This window comes from Oncorhynchus masou, chromosome 15, assembly GCF_036934945.1.
Source record: "Oncorhynchus masou masou isolate Uvic2021 chromosome 15, UVic_Omas_1.1, whole genome shotgun sequence".
Lineage (NCBI taxonomy): Eukaryota > Metazoa > Chordata > Actinopteri > Salmoniformes > Salmonidae > Oncorhynchus > Oncorhynchus masou.
In genome coordinates this window covers 44,400,110-44,422,606 of record NC_088226.1, presented here as the reverse complement: position 1 = coordinate 44,422,606, position 22,497 = coordinate 44,400,110, and the positions used below count along the sequence as shown (strand labels likewise).

At 39.4% G+C, this 22,497-nt stretch overlaps 1 protein-coding gene across 1 annotated transcript; it reads left to right on the top strand.

Moving 5' to 3' along the window:
* Positions 1–9,462: 9,462 nt before the first annotated feature.
* LOC135556282 (regulator of G-protein signaling 4-like) lies at positions 9,463–18,608 on the top strand. The gene is made up of 5 exons (XM_064989357.1): positions 9,463–9,643; positions 9,912–10,010; positions 13,015–13,076; positions 13,999–14,162; positions 14,571–18,608. Exons 1-5 carry the CDS (start codon positions 9,600–9,602, stop codon positions 14,808–14,810), a joined length of 609 nt encoding a protein of 202 aa, XP_064845429.1. The 5' UTR covers positions 9,463–9,599; the 3' UTR covers positions 14,811–18,608.
* The last annotated feature ends 3,889 nt before the right edge of the window (positions 18,609–22,497 follow it).

Sequence of the window (22,497 nt, the reverse complement as noted above, 5' to 3'; positions counted from 1 at the left end):
AGTATGCAAGGTTTTGATGTATTGTCTATTGTTGTCTGCTTTCCTCTTTTACAGGTTCAATTGTCTGGTGTCTGGTGTTGTAGTGGCTAAGGAGTTTTCAGTCAGATATAATCACATTTCAGCTGCTTTGCAATGTTAACATCCTTCCTCACAGAAATGTGCAAGCATCATCTGGACTGGACACCACCAAGCAAACATATTTTTGATCAGGACTTTTACAAAGAAAAGGTCGTGAGGGCAGGACAGAAATAGGCTAAACCTTTGTGTGTTTTACATTTTTACTACTTGTAGGCATAACTTTTGAACTTTTAAAAATATTTAATCTTGAAATATATCTGAAATTCTCTTGTTACCTCTTATTCACAGGTGTCCGTCTCAAACTTGGGCGTACCTGGAACTACCGCCACTCTCGTTGTTGGAGAGTCAGAGTAATTAAATATAATGAACCAAGATTACAATAGACCAGTGGTTCCCAAACTTTTTATAGTCCCGTATCTCTTCAGACATTCAACCTCTAGTTACGTATCCCCTCTAGCATCAGGGTCAGCGTACTTTCAAATGTTGTTTTTGCCATCATTGCAAGCGTGACATACACAGAAAATACAATACATTTATTAAACATAAGAATGAGTGTGAGTTTTTGTCACAACCCGAATCGTGGGAAGTGACAAAGAGCTCTTATAGGTCCAAGGCACAAATAATAATATAACAATAATCAATAATTTTGCTCTTTATTTAACCATCTTACATATAAAACCTTAATTGTTAATCGAAAATTGTGAATAACTCACCACAGGTTAATGAGACGGGTATGCTTGAAAGGACATAACTCAGCAATGTTGGGTTGTATTGGAGAGAGTCTGTCTTAAATAATTTTCCACACAGTCTGTGCCTATATTTAGTTTTCATGCTAGCGAGGGCCGAGAATCCACTCTCACATAGGTACGTGGTTGCAAAGGGCATCAGTGTCTTAACCTCGCAATTTTGCACACAACAAATCATACAATGATGAAAAGACCTGTGTGTTGTCCTTGTTAATGCAGACAGAGAAGAACTCCAACTTCTTAATCATAGCCTCAATTTTGTCCCACACATTGGATATAGTTGCGGAGAGTCTCTGTAATCCTAGATTCAGATCATTCAGGTGAGAAAAAACATCACCCAGATAGACCAGTCGTATGAGAAACTCATCATCATGTAAGCGGTCAGACAAGTGAAAATGATGGTCAGTAAAGAAAACTTTAAGCTCGTCTCTCAATTTAAAAAAACGTGTCAATAGTTTGCCCCTTGAAAACCAGCGCAATTCTGTATGTTGTAAAAGCATTAGTTGTAAAAGCATTGCATAGTGCAGAAAATACACAAGAGTTCAGGGGCCTTGCTTTAATTTTAACAAAGTTATCAATTTTCACTGTAGTGTCCAAAACGTATTTCAAGCTGTCAGGCATTCCCTTGGCAGCAAGAGCCTCTCGTGGATGCTGCAGTGTACCCAAGTGGCGTGTCATGGCTTTTGCGCTATCAGTACAGATACCAACAAATCTTGACCACCAAAGTCCATTTGATGTCACAAAGCTGTCCAGTACTTTCAAAATATCCTCTCCTGTTGTCCTGGTTTCCAGTGGTTTGCAGAAGAGGATGTCTTCCTTAATTGACCCTCCATAAACGTAATGGACATATACAAGGAGCTGTGCCCGCCACGTCTGTTGACTCATTCAGCTGTAAAGCATAGAATTTACTGGCTTGTATGTGAAGCAGTAATTGTTTCAAAATATCTCCTGCCATGTCACTGATGCGTCGTGAAACAGTGTTGTTTGATGAAGACATTGTCTGTATAGTTTTTTTGGCCTTTTCCCCCAGCATTGTCTCAGCCATATCCATGGCAGCAGGAAGAATTAAGTCCTTAACAATAGTATGGGGCTTTCCTGTCCTAGCCACTTGGTAGCTCACCATATAAGACACTTCTTGCCCCTTCTTGGTATCTGTTGCTTTTATACCTTTCTTACTACTCGAAAGTCATCCTAATTCTCGCTAAAAAACTCCTGTGGCTTATTTTCCAAATTGTCATGTTTTGTTTCTAAAATGTCTGCGCAAGAGTGAAGGTTTCATCGAGTGGTGAGAGAGAGAGAGTACTTTTGCACATATAACACAGTGTGGCTGAGGAAAGGCACTACTCCCAATATGTGAACCCCAAATCAATGTATAATCAATGTATAATCATCATATTTGTGCCTCTTCGATGGTGCTTTCCTAGTTAAAGGGACAGAAGCTCTTCGGCTGTATCAGATTCACAACGGTCAGTGTCCATGCTAGCTGGGCTAAAAACAAATATAGAATTACTGATGCTTGCGTTGGATGTGCTCGTGGAAGCAGAACAACTTGTGTCGACAGGTGCAGGTGTAGTACTGCTGGTAGTAGCGGTACTACACCTGCACCTGTCGACTCAAGTTGTTTTGCTTCCACAAATGTATAGCCACGTTGGAAAATACAAATGGACTGTTTGAAAATGTGATGAAAAATAATAATGTTATGTTTTTTCAAATGTAAAAAAGAAGAAGATTGAATCACATTTTAATTTGGCGTACCCCCGACGGTATTGCGTGTAACCCTGGCGGTACGCGTAACCCAGTTTGGGAATACCTGCAGTAGACTATATAATGTTACAGAAGTTTGGGCAGATCTAACGATGTGCGCTGAGAGTCGGGAAGCAAGTTCAGGGAGTGAGTGTTTTAATATAAACAACGGAACATAATATAAAACAAAAAACTTGAAAAACGAACAGACATGAAACAGAAACAATGGTTCCTTCCCCAGGCGTCAAAGGGAGTGACATATATAGGGAAGGTAATCTAGAGGCCGGAGAGGGAGAACACGTGACAGTACGCGCGGCTCCGGCCACAGGACGCCGATCAAAAAGACAATCCCAAGGATCAGGAGCGGACCGGTCACCCCTGCTGTTATGCGGAGCACGGGAACCTGGCGATCTGTCTGAGACATGAGAGCCTGTAGCAGCTCCCAGACCAGACGTCATTCCCCCCCCCCAAAAGAAATATACAAAAACAAAAACACTCCCTGACGCTTCCCTTAGGTGAGGCGTTTGAAGGTAGGCCTTGAAATACATCCACAGTTGACTCATATGATGTCAATTTGCCAGAAGCTTCTAAACCCATGACATCGTTTTCTGGAATTTTCCAAGCTGTTTAAAGGCACAGTCAACTTATTGTATGTAAACTTCTGACCCACTGGAATTGTGATAGAAGTGAATTGTAATTGAAATAATCTGTCTGTAAACAATTGTTGAAAAAATTACTTGTCATGCACAAAGATGTCCTAACTGACTTGCCAAAACTATAGTTTGTTAACAAGAAATTTGAGGAATGGTTGAAAAACAAGTTTTAATGATTCCAACCTAAGTGTATGTAAACTTCAATCTTCAACTGTATATAGGGAAGGTAATCAGGGTAGTGATGGAGTCCAGGTGAGTCTGATGACGAGTAGGTGCGCATAACAACGGTGACAGGTGTGCTCCATAACGAGCAACCTGGTGACTTAGAGGCCGGAGAGGGAGCACACGTGACAGCAGAGTTGAGTAGGCCTGGCCTAGCCACTCAGTAGGCCTGGCCTGGCCTAGCTACTCAACTCAACACTTTAACTAGCTGGATCTTTCTACCAAACGTTGACTTTGATGTTACCAATGTGGGATGCTTATGATTTTCTTTCTTTGACAAAATTATGTTTGATCAAAAGTTGAAAAGATCTTTAATTTAGGTGGTTAGCTTGCTTTCTCTGCATGAATATGCTGCAAGGCTAGCTAGCCACTAGCCAGCCAAGTAGTTAGCTCTAGCTGGCTGTCTATTGTTAGCAAAATATGGCTACTCTTTTCGTCAATTACAATAGAAAATATAACCTTATACCTCATCCTTTGGTGAAGATGGCATATTGCTTTCAGTCTTCCCATGCTTCACGTTCTGAACAAGCCAGCAAAATGTCTGGAGTTGCCTTTCCAACGTGACCCTTGTTTCTTTTCTTTGCCTTGACAAACTTGTTGCGAACCTTACCCCACTTTTTCCAAGAAGTGGTTGGGTCGGACCTAAGCACCTCCGCAATCTCCCTCTATGAATTTGCCTTTACATGGTGGTCTTTCTATAATGTATGGCTAGAATCGTAGTGGTGATGATACTTCTGTACCTCCTCTTGCAATCAATGCTCAAAGTTGTTGTTCGCAATATTGAATCCACACTCTGTTTCGGGCTGAATCAACAGGAAGAAGAAACTTACGTCACCCCTACAGTTGACCAATCATGGACAAAGCGGCGTAGACTTTGTCTCCTGAACATTGGCTGGCCTTGAGAAAAAAATGTTATGTGCCCGAACATTAAAACAAACAAAAATGTCATCATAATACAGCATGTGCACAAACTGTTCCAAACTGTTTCGGTTGGGAAGCATGCAGCAGCCTTAAGCCTACCCTCAACCAGTTTGATTACAATGTTTGGATTTCAACCCAGACCCCCAAAACACACCCCATACAAACAGTTTCAACAGGTCCCCAACCAAAACCCTACCCTCAACACCAAAACTGTTTCAACATGCTTAACCAAACCCTCCTCTCCACCCACAAACTTGATCAAAAGTCCCAATAGGCCTTTGGCTATAGCCTAATACACTACCACTGATCAAGGGCATAACACATCTTTTCCCCAAAATTGACCAAATTGACCAAAAGCACACGCACGCACGCACACACACACACACACACACACACACACACACACACACACACACACACACACACACACACACACACACACACACACACACACACACACACACACACACACACACACACACGCACGCACGCACACACACACACACACCTGCAAAACCTACATCAAAGCCACCCATAACAAAGTAATCAGATCAAAGTTGTGTACATACAAAACGTGGTGACCACGTCGTTATCTAATTTAATAACAATATTTTATTTGCTCCTGCCAAACCCCTCTCAATAATCATAAGCTGTGAAATACAGTTTGACAGAACAAACCCTACATCATTTGAAGTCACGTGAAGTCATATGGGTGTGATATTTATACCCGGGTTGTGAAGTTCCGCCCCCTCATAAATCACAAGATTTTGCCGCTAAGCATTTTGGAAACTAAGCATTGCCAAACTGTCCAGACCCACATCACCATCAGCCCCTCCCCACCAATACAGACAATCACACAAACCTCCCTCCTGACTAACCCATCACAACTTCAAACATTTTCACTGGTTAAGAAAATTGGACAATGTGTATTACACAGACATGGAGCCCCCATCCTAACTAACCCATCATACCAACCCCCACGTGTCACCATAGTCCCCAATACAATACCCCCTTTACCAACACAATAGTCTCTTTCACCCCACCAACACCGTTCACAACATATCTGCACACAGACACTAGGACCCCTTCTAACATCCACAATACTATAATCAGAACAGTGGGGTGTGATGTTTACATACAACACGTGGTAAAAAAAAAACAACAACACAAGGGTGTCATATTCATCTCCACTTTGTGAAGCCCTGGCCACTCAGAACAATGGGGTTGATATTTACATACAACATGTGGGTGTGATATTAACATCCTGGTATGAAGTCACACCTGGGTGTGATTTTTAAATCCTAGGCGGAAGTCCCCCCCCATAAATCAACGAGATGAGGATTAAAGTTTCACAGAAGCCATCCTACAATAACTACTAACACGTATAGTACAAGCAAACACACAGCCAGAGATGTTAAGCTATTGATGGTAGCTCAGCATGGTGATAATAGTTTCCCATCAGCATGATACCTGCCATTGCATCAACTAGAAATTCTGCTCAGGATATTACTCACTATTGTTTTGGCAATAACTAAGACACACAGAACCGTATGCAGTAGTGCTTTGTCAACAGCACCCCTTAGATCTCTGACCAACATAGAATAACATGATTCCATGTAAATTAATGGAATAATCCCTGTGTATCATGTGAATTCAGGTCAGGATTGTCCTTTTGTTCTGGTCTGTGAGTTCTGATCACTGTTTATCAGGGAACAGAAGGATATGTTCAATCAAATTTGATTGACAGGTTTCAGCGGAGAACGAGATATTATCTTTGCACTTCCAGGATGTGGGGTTTTGTTTCACTAACAAATTAGACAAAACATCCCCAAATAGATTTCAGACTGTGAGAAGAGCCATTCACAGCATTGTACCTATTCCTCCATCAGTCTCATGCAGACAGAATACAATTGGAGTTTGTTATGCATAGCCCTGATTGAAAGAGGCTGCTGATAGCCAGGTGGGCCAGTCTGCCTGTGTCTACATGCGGAACAGGTGTGTGTTCAGGACTAGAGGGTTGTGTCATCACCACCTGGCTTTATAAGGACAAAAGAGCCTCAACCCTCTGGAAAATGAGTGTGGGGGTGAGAGAGAGAAATATGTTATTGTCAGACAGTCTGTTGGAAAGAAACACAAGGTCCATTTCCTCAAAGCTCTTTGCATATCATGTGTTGAAGCATTGACTTAAGGGTCAGTATACTGAACATGATGAATATCATAGGTATCATGTCTTGTGATGTCTATATTTTTGGATAAGAATCATAGACTGATGCTCATAAACTGGTACTGAATTGAACATATACAAATGATGTTGATATATGTTGGAGCTCAGGCTTTATTTGAAAAGTTAAAGCAAGTGATTCCTCACAAAACTCAGACATAGAAATCCATGATTTGGGGGATTTTCATGAAACGTAATCCATAGAATAGTCCTTTGAAGGAAGGATTGTTGACATATATTTGAAATTTGTATCTAAAAGCATAGTTGAGAAATGATTTATTAAAGTTGGCATATTTATGACATTTTGTCTTTAACCAGGCCTCCTTTAATTAAGACTCCATATTATTTAATCTGTAGGTGCTACAAAGCAAACATTGTTGTCATCTGAAGTTTTGTTTTGATTTCCTATAACTTTGTAAATATAGATTTTTGATTTCTCTAATTTTTCAATATAATGTTGAACATAATATACTCTACGGGTATTTCACAGTTCCAGAGAGGGATCTCTGCTACTTTTAGAATTATGATCCAATTGGTAAGCATTGCCAACAGAGTGAATGTGAACATTTATAATACATTTTTGCCCTCAGCTGGTGATTTGCAGGATATGCAATGATACAAGTAAAAGGATTGCTGTGTTTGGTTACATTGCATACAATGCTGAGTCTCTATATGAAATGGGCTCTAACTTTGATATGCCCATAGAGTATATTATGTATAAAAATATCTAGAAATATTTGCAAAATCTAAAATGGCATATTTACATTTTCCAATATTCAGAAATGTATGTAAAAAAAAAAGTGTATATATATATTTATATTTACTACTCATATTACACATCAAGCAGTAAAGCTTCATATGACACCAAGTTGAGCTTTTTAGCACATCCCAATGAAACATCAGGGAGGCTTAAAGGAGGCCTGTATAAGGTCAAAATGTCACAACTTTGAATTATTATTTCTCAATTTGTCACGTTCTGACCATAGTTCTTATGTGTTTTCCTTGTTTTAGTGTTGGTCAGGACATGAGCTGGGTGGGCATTCTATGTTGTGTGTCTAGTTTGTCTATTTCTATGTTTGGCCTGATATAGTTTTTAATCAGAGGCAGGTGTTGGTCATTGTCTCTTATTTGGAACCATATTTAGGTAGCCTGTTTTGTGTTGGGATTTGTGGGTGATTGTTTCCTGTCTTTGTGTTCTCTGCACCAGATAGGACTGTTTTTTTTTGGCCACGTTTATTGTTTTGTAGTGTGTTCATGTTGAGTTTCTGTCATTAAATAACCATGGACATTTACCACGCTGCGCTTTGGTCCTCTCCTTCCCAGGAAGAAAGCCGTTACACAATTATGCTTTTAGATACAAATGCCAAAAAAATGCATCCCCAAAGTCATGGTATTGCCTGAGGATTCACTCAAGTACTGTAGGACATTGCATGAATTTTATATTATAGACTTTAAGGATAATTATGAACATGGCTTTAGTTGGAAATGACAAACTTTCTTTCTGCATGTTCAGGTTGACTTTCCCACGGAATCGCACCTGTATGTAGGATGCAGAACAGGGTAGCGTAGACGTTTTACCATCGCTGTCTCTGCTTCTCTAAATCACTGATCATCCAGAGACACAACCTTTATTTCTCTCATCTAACATAAACAATTTGCAGAGTCACTCCTGGAATACAAAATAAGGTTTAGTAGCATAGCACCATAATATTGTCCGCACACACACCAACCACCATTTATCTCTCTCTCATATTTCTCTCTCTCTCTCTCTCTCTCTCTTCCTCTCTTCTTTAGGATATTACTCACTTTTGTTTTGTCCAAACAAAGACAGAGAGAGTAAACAGAATGAATGCAGCTTGGGATAACGTTGTGCTTTGTCAACAGCACTCCTTAGACCTCTAACTAAAATATAATCAAAAGGAGTTTCTGTGTGTTTCTATGTGTGTGTATGAGAGATTGTTATTATCAGTGTCCTCGGTCTGTAGGTGTGAAAATCAGTTTGAACGCTTCCTCAAAGCTCTTGTCTGTCATGTACTTTGGGGAGATAGTGCATCTCTTCAGGTCTCAGGCAAGGTTAATCCTCATACGAGCCGTGGTTCATCAAACCACCTCTGTTACTTAGTGGTCTTTTAAAATGGCATTGACATCATCGTCAACTCCTCCCATCTCAAACTCCATATTCCCAGAATGTTCCCTCACCCTCTCCTGTCATCAAGCTCCCAAACTCAGCTTCCTTTGATTTACATGCAGGTTAGCCGAAACACACACATACTTCTGAGTACATGTTTAGCCGGCATATGTAGGCATTTAACCTCTGGATGGCTGCCCAGAGTAGAGCAGCCTGCGCAGGAAATTTAAAGTCAATGAAAATGGTATGTGACTGATTGTTATACATTCTTGTACATTGCCATGGGGTGATTTTGAAAGACCACACACACACACTTTTACACACATACACACTCGCAATTCGATTGCACAGGTCTGAGTATTTCAACCTGAGAAGTAACTGTAACCATCACAAGCAAACAGTTCTCTCAATTCTGACTGATGCCATCAGACAAAAATGTACAACAATCAGCCACATACTATTTGCACTGCATTACATTTCCTGCACAGGCTGCTCTGTTCTGGGCAGTCTTGCAGAGGTTAAATGCCTATATAAGCCGGCTAAACATGTACACAGAAGTACCTGTGTGTTTCTGATTAACCTGCATGTATATCAAAGGAAGCTGAGTTTTGTTACCCACTTCTGTGCTCTTCTCCCTGCTCATATCGTTTCTCCTCTGAGAAAATTAAGAGAGCATACTTAGCCCAGTGAGGGCTGTGATTGGCTCTTCGTCAGCGTTTAAGCACTGTAGCTGTATAAAACCCCAACTGTGGGAGGAGGCTTCACTAAGACAGAGCGTACTACTGACTTACTGAGAGGACTACCAGTCATAATATTACAACCTTTTCCTCTGCGCTCAAAACCACTGCAAATCATTCTCCTTGATTTGGATTTAGCAAAGAGGCAACATGTGTAAGGGATTAGCAACACTGCCTGCAACCTGTATGAAAAGGTAAGATAGGTATTTTAGTTGATTGAGGTTGTTATTATGGTGTTTTAGATCACTAGTAACAGACATGTAATACATGTGAAATCCTAACAAATAAATGATGTATCTGTACTGTAATGGGAGATTTTCAGACAGTAGTGTATGTTGAACACAAGCCTTGCGTGTCAGGCATCTTGGTTCTGCTATAATAATAGGACACACGTCTGTGTCTTAATTTGATATTTATACATTCTGTAGCCTAACACTACCCACTCTACTTCTCCTCCCTTAGTGCCAAAGACATCAAGCACAAGATTGGATTTCTGCTCCATAAGCCTGAGGTTCCACCAGACAAGGAACAGATGAAAGAGAAGACCATCATTGCCAAGAGGTGAGTGTACAGGAGAATAATCAATCAATCAAATGTATTTATAATGCCCTTTTTACATCAGCTGATGTCAGAAAGTGCTATACAGAAACCCAGCCTAAAACCACAAACAGCAAGCAATGCAGATGTAGGAGCACGGTGGAAAAAAACTCCCTAGAAAGGCCAGAACCTAAGAAGAAACCTAGAGAGGAACCAGACTCTGAGGGGTGGCCAGTCCTCTTCTGGCTGTGCCGGGTGGAGATTATAACAGAACATGGCCAAGATGTTCAAACGTTCATAGATGACCAGCAGGGTCAGATAATAATAATAATCACAGTGGATACTGTGAATACTGAAACCTTTTAACCTTGAATGTGTTGATTGATATATCATTTATTTATAAAGGACATTGAGACAAGGGAGACCTGTTGTATGAGAGCAGCAAACAAACACTTGATTCTAATCATCATACATAATATTGAACAACATACCAGATATCATAGATAAAACAGCATTCAGGTTCTATTAAATTAATTTATCACACCATGGGGAATGATACTCTCGAGGCAATAACCAGTGTGCACGTAGGTAAAGAACTCCAATGCAGGTTGATTTGCTGTGTTGGAGTCCTCCCCCTAGGGAACATCTGCTGTTCCTAAACTAGTTATATATATCCAGCCTGACCTATCCTTTCATTAGGACTAATCTAATTTGTGTGCTTGGAGTGAAAACAAATAAATGAAACCCCTTAACTATCTTCACAATTTACAGTAATGCAGTGGTGTAAAGTACTAAGTAAAAATAGTTTATTATTTAGTATTACTTAAGGTGTTTTGGGGGGTTTCTGTACTTTACCATTTTGTTTTTGGAACTTACTTTTACTTCACTACATTCCTAAATAAAATAATGTACTTTTTATTCCATACATTTTTTATTCCATACATCTACACCCACAAGTACTCGTTACATGATGAATGCTTAGCAGGACAGGACAATTCTCCAATCCATGCACTTATGAAGATAACACGTGGTCATCCCTACTGCCTCTGATCTGGCAGACTCACTAAATACAAATGCATCGTTCGGAAATTTAAATAACAAGAACATATTGCCGTCTGCTTTGCTTAATATAAGGAATTTGAAATGATTTATAGTTTTACTTTTATTTTTGATACTTTATTTGAGCAATTAAATGTACTTTTGATACTTAAGTATATTTAGAACCAAATACTTTTAGACTTTTCCTGAAATAATATTTTACTGGGTGACTTTCACTATTACTTGAGTAACTTTCTATTAAGGTATCTATACTTTAAGGTATCTATACTTTTACTCAAGTATGACAATTGGGTACTTTTTCCACCACTGCAGTAATGTTAATAAACTTCTATAAACTGATTGCAGCTAGTGTGAAATAATGTACTTAAGGACAAAAACTGTAAATTGTACTTTTAATACTTAATTGACATGTTTTAGTGTGCTTGGTTACTCATTAACTCAAAGAGGTGTATACGGTATGGTTGATGCTCATGGAAAACACAGTAGCTCATGTCCTGTTGTAAAGAGCATTATGTAAGATGATAGATATGACATCTGCTTGTATCATTAAAATATAGGCCGTTTGCAATTTGCAGGTCAAGAACTGTGGGATATCAACACACAATGGATGTACTGAAATCTGACCTGGGTTCAAATACATGTGTATTTGATTATGTGTTTTTAAATAATAATTTTCTGTGTATTTGATTCTTTTCAATAATGTGGCCAGAATCAACTAATTATATTGGAAGTATTTGAAAGTATTTTCCATTAATTTCCTCTAAGTAGCCTACTTTCAAATTCTTATTCCAAATACTATTTTCAAATACCTGGGTCAAATGTATGGCAGTTTGTATTTTAGGATTTTAAAATACATGACTGTAATTTCCAAGTGTATTTCCAAATACATTCCAGTATTCAACTAATTGTCTTTAAGATAGATCATATCTGAATACTTACTTCGAAATGTATGTGAAAGTAATTGAAGAGTTTCATTACATTTTCAGAAATGTTGGTAAATTAGCTTTTATTCTTTAAAGAACTTATAAAAGAGATTGGTGTGTTATTTCACCATTTAATTATGAGATTCATTGTTCAATGACATACATGTATTTGTTTGAAATCTATCACTTGATAGTTCCATTTCAGAGAGACAAATAATAATGTTTTGTTACAAAATTCTATATATCCGCCTCACTCTCAGGAGGAATAAGTAGTACTGCTAGGTTTTACACAGTCAAATGTAATGAAGAACTTTATTTTTTATAAAGAACTGTACAAATTATACATTTGTGACATCATTATTACAACTTTTTTTGAAATTAATCAATTCAATTTTGTGAGATCTATTTGAAAATATTTACATTTGAGATTTTAGTATTTTAGCAGATGCTCTTTTCCAGAGTGACTTACAGTTAGTGCATTCATCTTATATATCACCGTCAAATACAGAATATAAACATTTAATTCCAGTTAAAGAATCAATATATAGCGTTTTACAATAAAACCCATTCATTTCATGATATCCAATTAGTAGTTAGTCTTGTCCCATCAATTCCCATACGGACTCAGGTGGGGCGAAGGTCGAGAGCCGTGCATCTCCTGAAACACGACCCCGCCAAGCCGCACTGCTTCTTGACACAATGCTCACTTAACCCGGAAGCCAGCCGCACCAATGTGTCGAAGGAAACACAGTATACCTGGTCACAGTGTCAGCGTCCGCCACAGGAGTTGCTAGAGCACGATGGGACAACCTGGCTGGCAAAACCCTCCCCTAACCCAGAAGACGCTGGGACAATTGTGCGACGCCTCATGGGTCTCTTGGTCACGGCCGGCTGCGACACAGCCTGGGATTGAACCAGGATCTGTAGTGACGCAGCTAGCACTGTGATGCAATGCCTTAGATTGTTGTGCCACTCGGGAGGACCAAAATTTTGAAAATATTATTGTTAATCCCAATATACTGATTATGCCCTTTCTCTGGTTTTAGAGTTTCACCTGCTGATGTGGAGAAATGGAAACTGTCCTTCAACAACCTGATGAATAGTGAAGGTGAGTTTGTCACAAATCAAAGGAGACATCTTATGGACATACATTAACATCTTAGTAATGTCAAAGACACCTTTATCCAGAGCGACGTACAAGAGGAATTAAGGTGAAGTGCTCAAGGGTACATTGACATATTTTTCACCTAGTCAGTTTGGGAATTCGAACCAGTGACCTTTTGGGTACTGGCCGCCCTACTAATACAGAATCGGGGAGTCTATCTTGCTCAAATGCGCTCAAATGTGAAAACACCTTCGATAATGGGATGGTGGTTTTATTAATTAAGAAGTTGTAAAAAAACATTTGAATGAAGCTCTCTGCTGCCCCTTGTATAGAACTCCTAAATATTTGTCAAAACTCTGCCACTACCTATTACCAACCCACAACACCAGTGTTACACCACAATACAGGACTACATGTTTTCAAACACTCTAACTTGAGTGACATTCATAGCTCTCTCTCCCTTGTCTCTCTGACCCCTGTCTCTCTGTTTAAGAGACTACCATGACGCCTGTGTGGGCTGTAGGGTACTTGGCTGGCTGTGGGTTGTTGGGGACATTACATGGCTCTTCGGCTGTGTTCTCATGCTCTGGTCATGTGCTACGTGTCTGGAGGCAATGCTGGATGGCCCCTGAGGGCCTGCTGCTCTAGTGTGAGTGTTAGCTAGCTAGCTAGCTGATGGTCCCTGTGGTGTCAAGCTTTCTGTGGGGGCACGGAGTAGGAGCAACGGCCTCCTGAGAACCATCCTGGCCTTGACCTCCAACATTCCATAGCTTCCTCCATGACTCCCTTCAGAGGGATGCTCTCTGTTTCTCTCTTTAGGAGCATTTCATTAGGATCATAATAGTGTGTAGCTTCATATAAATCGTAAAACCCAGCACCTGACTAATGTATCCTCTTTCTCTCTCTCTCTTTGTCTTTCTATCAGCTGGCCGTACGGTGTTCACTACCTTCCTGAAGGCAGAGTTCAGCCAGGAGAACATGGAGTTCTGGAAAGCTTGTGAGAAATACAAAATGTCAGCCCCCAAAAATATGGCAGGTAAAGCCAAACAGATCTATGACCAGTACATCGCGGCAGACGCTCTTAACGAGGTAAAATGGAAATAATAATTGGCTTAAACTTTCCCTTGGTAATCTCTGCTGTCCCAACATGGTTTCATTCAAAGGCAGTATTCTGTGTTATACAGACCTGTTGGAGTCATAGTACACTTATGAATAATGACCTGGCTCTTTCCATACATCAGTTTTCTCCATTAATATAAAAGCTTTTAATATTCCTGCATGAGTGCCTTTGACATGGATTCTGAAAACACTTCATACATCCTGTTGATGTATCCTCTTTTTCCTCTAACGATTCCTCCCTTTCTAAAAGCACCTGTGGTTGTTCCTTTATGAATGCCGTTTTGCATTTTTATAGGGCTTTTTATGGCACCTTTTATTGATACAGTATCCATGTTGTATTTCATTACTTACATTTCTCCTTTTCCCTCCCGCTCTCAGGTGAACTTGGACTCAGCAACACGAGAGGAGACCAGACAGAACCTGTCTAATGCCGGCCCATTCTGTTTCGACAACGCCCAGCAGAAAATCTTCACTTTGATGGAGAAAGACTCATACAGAAGGTTCCTCTATTCCAAACTGATCCAGGATCTGTCCCCGTTGCCCACCACCACCACCCAACCCAGTGCTCTGGAGAAAAGGGGAGGGGTGAGAGGCTGTTCTGAGAGCGGTGGTGCATAGACAGAGATGGAAAGAGAGAAACATTGACAATTAAAGCACTCTGTCATAATCTGTGAGGGAAAGAGTAGGTTGTCTTGAAGAGAAAACATTGTTATGAGTGGGTGGATTTAGATTTTTTTCTGTCCGTTGTTCAAGAAAACTATTTCAACAAGTATCACAAATTGCTTGTCTTTCAGACTAGGGTATGCTTGGAGAGGGAGAGAAGAAAACGATCAGAGATGTGATTTTCAGGACAAAATATCATCCTCTTTCTCCTGATTTTCCATTGTTTTGTGAGGGTCTACTTTCTTTCCATGTAATATCTTCCTGAGCTCTAACAAGAGTCAAATAATTCAAACAGGCATTTGGGCATTTCACTCTGGTCAGCTCCCTGTGTCCCCCCTGTCTGGCTTTCATCAAGGGCTCAAAGCTAAGTCATGCATGTACGCCAATAATGCTTTCCGGCTTGAAAATGCTCTTCCTCAAACTGAGTGTTAAATTAGATTATAGTTTATGAATGGATATAACTATGTCTGGATTGGTGTTAAAAGCTCCTTTCACATGACTGGTGTTTATGTTTTTCTATCATTGCTTTACCTTAAGCTAGTTTGTGCACTGATGAGGTGTAGCTCACTTGCCCTCTGTTAACCTGCCGATGAAGTCATGACCAGGTGATGTTTTGATTCAAAACACAGGGAAAAACAATGAGGAACTACCTCTCTATCCATCCCTATCCCACTTTCTGGGTCACCTGAACATTGACTGGTTAGCAACTTGCTGTCTTCTCAAGAGGAAGCTTGTGACTGTGCCTGTAATATGACTCAGGTTGTCACTAAACCAACTAGAGTGCATACTAATAGTGTTGGATCTGTAACATCCATTTGTATTGGTCATATCTTCACTAATGCTGCAGAGCTTTGCTCCAAGGCAATATCAGTTTCCTTTGGCTGTAGTGACCATAACATTGTGGCAATAACAAGGAAAGCCAAAGGTTGGGCATAAAGTAATTTATTAATTGTTAATTCCAATTGTTGACAAGCATGCACCAGTTAAGAAACAAACTGTGAGAACTGTTAGAGCCTGATGGATTGATGATGAATTGGAAAATTGTTATGGTTCAAATAAATCATGCAAAAGAGGTGGCAAACAAGTCAGGCTGCTCAGCTGATTGGTTGACATACTGTAAACTTAACAAAAATAAGAAATTATATTACCAAAAAAAGATAAATGACATAAAACACAATGGAAAAATATTTTGGAGTACCTTAATTGATGTCGTGGGCAGAAAACCTTTTGATATTGCCAGTCATTTCAATGACTATTTCACTAGTTAAGTGGAAAAACTCTGAAGTGTAATGACAACAATTAACAGTGAAACATCATATTTTTGTATAAAAGATCTAATAACAAAAGAGAAGGATTGCTGTTTTTAATGGTCAATTTAGTGTGGGAGAGGTGGAAAAACTATGGTTATCAATCAGTAATCAAAAAACCACTGGGGATAGACAACCTTGATGGGAAACTATTGAGAATGGTAGCAGACTGTATTGCCACTGCTATTTGCTACAGTGCCTTCAGAAAATATTCACACCCTTTGACATTTTACACATTTTGTTGTGTTATAGCCTGAATTTAAAGTGGATAACATTTAGATTTTTTGTCATTGACCTACACACAATAATCCATAATGTCAAAGTGGAATTATGTTTTTCAACAATTAAAAATGAAAAGCTGAAATGTCTTGAGTCAGTAAATATTCAACCCCTTTGTTATGGCAAACCTAAATAAGTTCTGGAGTAAAAATGTGCATAACAAGTCATATAATAAGTTGCATGGACTCAGTCTGTGTGCAATAATAGTGTTTAACATGATTTTGTTAAGACTACCACATCTCTGTACCCCACACAATTATCTGTAAGGTCCCTCAGTCGAGCAGTGAATTTTAAACACAGATTGAACCACAAAGACCAGGAAGTTTGTCCAATGCCTCGCAAAGGAAGGCTCCTATTGGCCAAAAAACAGTCATTAAATATCCGTTTGAGCAGGGTGAAGTTATGAATTACACTTTGGATGGTGTATCAATACCCCCAGTCACTACAGAGATACAGGCGTCCTTCCTAACTCAGTTGCCGGAGAGGAAGGAAACTGCTCAGGGATTTCACCATGGGGCCAATAGTGACTTTAAAACAGTTACAGAGTTTAATGGCAGTGATAGAAGAAACTGAGGATTGATCAATAACATGTAGTTACTACACAATATTCACTTAATTGACAGAGGGAAAATAAGGAAGCCTGTACAGAATAAAACATATTCCAAAACATGCATCTTGTTTTCAACAAGGCACTACAGTAAAATTGCAAAAATATGGCAAAGCAATAACATTTTTGTCCTTGATACAAAGTGTCCTGGATACAAAGTGTTATGTTTGGGGAAAATCCAATATAACACATTACTGAGTACCAGTCTCCATATTGCCAAGCATTGTGGTGGCTGCATCATGTTATGGGTATGCTTGTAATTGTAAAGGGCTGGAGCTAAGCACAGGAAAAAATCCTAGAAGAAGACCTGGTTCCTTGCCCTTAACTGCACATACAGAACTAACATCTACAACACGCATGCTAGTCTTTCTTGGTTGAGGATTGACGAGAGAAGAACTGCTTCTCTTGTAGTTTTTATGATAGATATTACTGTGATCAAAAATTCCAGATTACCTGCATAATAAAATAAGATTCAGCTCAGACACCCATACATATCACACAAGACACGCCACCAGTGGTTTCTTCACAGTCCCCAAGTGCACATGAGTTCACGGCAGTAGTCAGTTTTATACAGAGCCATGATCGCATGGAACTCCCTTCCATCTCCAATTACTCAAGCAAACAACAAAACTATGAGGGGACACACACACACACACCATTGTTTGTTGTTGTATTTCTTTGTTGTGTTGTTTGTATTATTTTTAATTTGCATTGTTTGTATATCATAATATTTTTTATTTGTATGACATTTCTTGTCTATCAATGTATCAGTGTTTTGTTACTTGTCATGTTTTGTGTTTTTTGTGGAACCCAGGAAGAGAAGCTCCTGCTTTTACAAAACTAATGGGGATCCAAATAAACAAATAAATAAAGTTAACCCATAGACAGCCAGGCCTCTGTATGGACATCATCAGAACAATTTCGATGTTTTCCCTCAGCTTCGTTCCACTGCATGAAGGAAGCAACTCCCATACAGAATGATATAATCACAGCACAACTTGCAGCGCTGAGAAACTTCTTCCATAGCTTTTAATACATGTGAATGATCAACTTCAATGTATTGGTCTACTTTATGTCACTATTCTTATTCAACCATTAACATTTAGCTTAAATATCCATGGCTGTAAGCTTTGTGTTCATTCTATGAAAACTGTTCCAATTATAGCTTTGTTGGTATTGTATTTGGATAGCATCTACCTGTATTACTTATTGTGATGATTTATGTTGTAAAGTTATTGGCGATGGACAAGTAGGGCAGATGAACGTGTCTTATTAGGCTCTCATATATCATTGATATTGATACTATTGCTAATACAATTGATATAATGACAGTGTATCATTATATATATTGGCGGCAGGGTAGCCTAGTGGTTAGAGCGTTGGAGGGGTCTGGATACCATCGGGTTCTTGGTCAGTTCAAGCTGACAAGGTACAAATCTGTCGTTCTGCCCCTGAACAGGCAGTTAACCCATTGTTCCTAGGCCGTCATTGAAAATAAGAATTTGTTCTTAACTGACTTGCCTAGTTAAAATAAAGGTAAAATAAATAAAGTATATGGTTCTGTGAGTTTTGATTACACATTACTCCTACTCCTCTCCAATTATGATAAATAGCTAGATGATCATTGTAATAATCATTTCTATATTTATTTTATGCTTCTATTCTTGACACGATTATTTATAATGTATTTGTAAATACAAAACTGTTTCACGAGTTGTTTTTTCTGTTTAGTCACTTACTTTCAAACTTCCAAAAATGAACAAAAGGCTGCTATTGTAATACTTACCAGATTCTAAAAACATATCATGACTTCAGAAAGTATTCATACCCCTTGACTTACAGTACATTTGGAAAGTATTCAGACCCCTTTACTTTTTCACCATTTTATTACATTATAGCATCTTCTAAAATTGATTAAATATGATTTCCCCCTCATCAATCTACACACAATACCCCATAATGACAAAGCAAAAACAGCTTTTCAGTTTATTTTGCAAATATATTAAACAAAACTCTGAAATATCAAATTTATATAATTATTCAGAACCTTTTCAGTACTGTGTTGAAGGGCCTTTGGCAGCGTTTACAGCCTCGAATTTTCATGGGTATGATGCTACTAGCGTGGCACACCTGTATTTGGGGAGTTTCTCCCATTCTTCTCTACAGATCCTCTCAAACTCTGTCAGGTTGGATGGGGAGCCTCACTGCACAGCTATTTTCAGGTCTCCCCAGAGATGTTTGATCAGGTTCAAGTCTGGGCTCTGGCTGGGCCACTCAAGGACATTCAGAAACTTGTCCTGAAGCCACTCCTGCGTTGTCTTGGCTGTGTGCTTAGGGTCGTTGTCCTGTTGGAAGGTGAACCTTTGCCCCAGTTTGAGGGCCTGAGCACTCTGGAGCAGGTTTTCATCAAGGATCTCTCTGTACTTTGCTCCGTTCATCTTTCCCTCATTCCTGACTAGTCCCTGCCACTGAAAAACACCCCCACAGCATGATGCTTCCTCCAGATGTGACACTTGGCATTCAGGCCAAAGAGAGTCCTTTAGGTGCCTTTTGTTAAACTCCAAGTGGGCTGTCATGTGCCTTTTACTGAGGAGTGGCTTCTGTCTGGCCACTCTACCATAAAGGCCTGATTGGTGGAGTGCTGGTGGAGTGCTGCAGAAATGGTTGTCCTTCTGTAAGGTTCTCCCATCTCCACAGATGCACTCTGGAGCTCTGTCAGAGTGACCATCGGGTTCTTGGTCACCTCCCTGACCAAGGCTCTTCTCCCCCGATTGCGGCCGACTCTAAGAGTCTTGGTGGTTCCAAACTTCTTCCATTTAACAATGACGGAGGCCACTGTATTCTTGGGGACCTTCAATGCTGCAGACATTATTTTGTACCTTTCCCCAGATCTGTGCCTCGACGCAATTCTGTCTCAAAGCTCTACGGACAATTCTTTCAACCTCATGGCTTGGTTTTTGCTCTGACATGCACTGTCAACTGTGGGACCTTATATTGACAGGTGTGTGCCTTTCCAAATCATGTCCAATCAATTTAATTTACCACAGGTGGAATCCAATCAAGTGACTCTACAAGTCATCTCAAGGATGATCAATGGAAACAGAATGCATCTGTGCTCAATTTCGAGTCTCATAGCAAAAGGTCTGAATACTTATGTAAATAAGGTATTTCTGTTTTCAATCTTTAGTAATTTTGCAAGCATTTCTAAAAACCTGTATTTTCTTTGTCATTATGTGGTATTGTGTGTATATTGTTGGGGGACATTTTAATTTAAAACATTTTAGAGTAAGGCTGTAACTTAACAAATTTGGAAAAAGTGAAGGGGTCTGGATACTTTCCGAATGCACTGCCTTCCACATTTTGTTGTGTTACAGCCTCAATTTCAAAATGGATTAAATCCACCCATCTACAATACCCTATAATGACAAAGTGAAAACATGTTTTCAGATTTATTTTCAGATTTATTAAAAATGAAATACAGAAATACGTATATATTTAAGTATTCACACCCCTGAGTCAATACATGTTAGAAACACCTTTGGCAGTGATTAAAGCTGTGAGTCATTCTGGGTAAGTCTATAAGAGCTTTGAACACCTGGATTGTACAATATTTGAAAATTATTATTTTAAATTCTTCAAGCTCTGTCAAGTTGGTTGTTGATCGTTGCTAGACAGCCATTTTCAAGTCTTGCCATACATTTTAAAGACGATTTAAGTAAAAACTGTAAGTTGGCCCCTCAGCAACATTCTATGTAATCTTGGTTATTAACTCGGGTGTATATTCGGACTTGTGTTTTAGGTTATTGTCCTGCTAAAAGGTGAATTCATATCCCAGTTTATGTTGGAAAGCAGACTGTACCAGATCTTCCTCTAGGGTTTTGGCTGTGCTTAGCTCTATTACGTTTCTTTTATCCTAAAAAACTCCCTAGTCCTTGCCGATAACAAGCATAACGGGCTCCTCAGTGGTGCAGTGGTCTAAGGCACTGCATCTCAGTGCAAGAAATTGTCCCATAGGGTAACACATAATTGGCCCAGTGTTGTCTGGGGTAGACTGTCATTGTAAATAAGAATTTGTTCTTAACTGACTTGCCTAGTCAAATAAATATACCCCTAACATGATGAAGCCACCACCATGCTTGAAAATATGAAGAGTGGTACTCATAGTGGTGTTGCATTTACTGCAAATGTCACACTTTGTATTCAGGACATAATGTTCATTTTTTTGCCACATTTTATGCAGTTTTACTTTAGTACCTTGTTGCAAACAGAGTGCATGTTTTGGAATATTTTTTATTCTGTACAGGCTTCCTTCTTTTACTCTGTAAATTAGGTTCTCTCCTTTCACAGCCATTAATCTCTAACTGTTTTAAGGCCACCATTGGACTCATGGTGAAATCCCTGAGTGATTTCCTGTATCTTTGTAGTGACCGGCTTTATGCAAAGTGTATTTAATAACTTCACCCATCTACCAATAGGTGCCCTTCTTCTCCCCCCGGTATTTGTGGTTGTATCAGTGTTTGAAATACACTGGTCGACTGAGGGACTGAGGGATTATCTGTATGCGTGGGTTACAGAGATGAGGTAGTCATTTAAAAATCATGTTGAAAAACTAATATTGCATACAGAGTGAGAACATGCAACTTCTTATGTGACTTGTTAAGCACATTTTTACTCCTGAACTTATTTAGGCTTCTAACTATGGATTGATCTCAGTATAAATATTGCCCTTACCTCCCACTGTAGAGGTCACAGTGTTAGTGACAGAAGAGTACACAATATTTTTAGTAGTTTATTACCACAGACTGTAGCTTTAATGTGGAAAGACAGTATTTGCATACGTACAGCTTGTTATATGAGTTACACAAAAATAGAAGAAGCAAGTGTAGAGAAAAATAACATGTTTGCTCACTGTTAGCTTCTCCTATATGTGGTCACTAACCCGTGTTATCACAAGCCATCATTAGGAAGATATGGTTTTACGTCAGTGGCCTGCCTGATGCAGATTACCCCGATTAAAAGGTTGTTTGTGTGTCACTGAAAGCACAGTGAGTGGACAAGTATTAGGTTACCTTTTGCACAGCTCTCGTGGGTGCCAATAACAGTCAAATGTTTTGGATCATAAAAGCTTGTTTTTTCAGAGCCACAGTAAATATATGTTTGTTTATCAGAGAACTTTGGCTGTTCGAATCTACTTCATCTAGGATTGCGAACTCGGAGCGAGCTCATTATGGGACAAATCATGAAAAGCATTTAACACTATTAACATTTCCATGATTCATTTCAGTCAGGTCGACCTCCTGTAAAATCCCCTGTGCCCAGATTCATAAAACATCTCAGAGAAGGAGTGTTCTATAATGTCTGCTTCCAACTCACACCCTCAAACACGTAGATTCCCTGAAAGCAGCTCACTTTCCAGCCCACTTTCCAGCTCCCACTCTTAAACATTTAG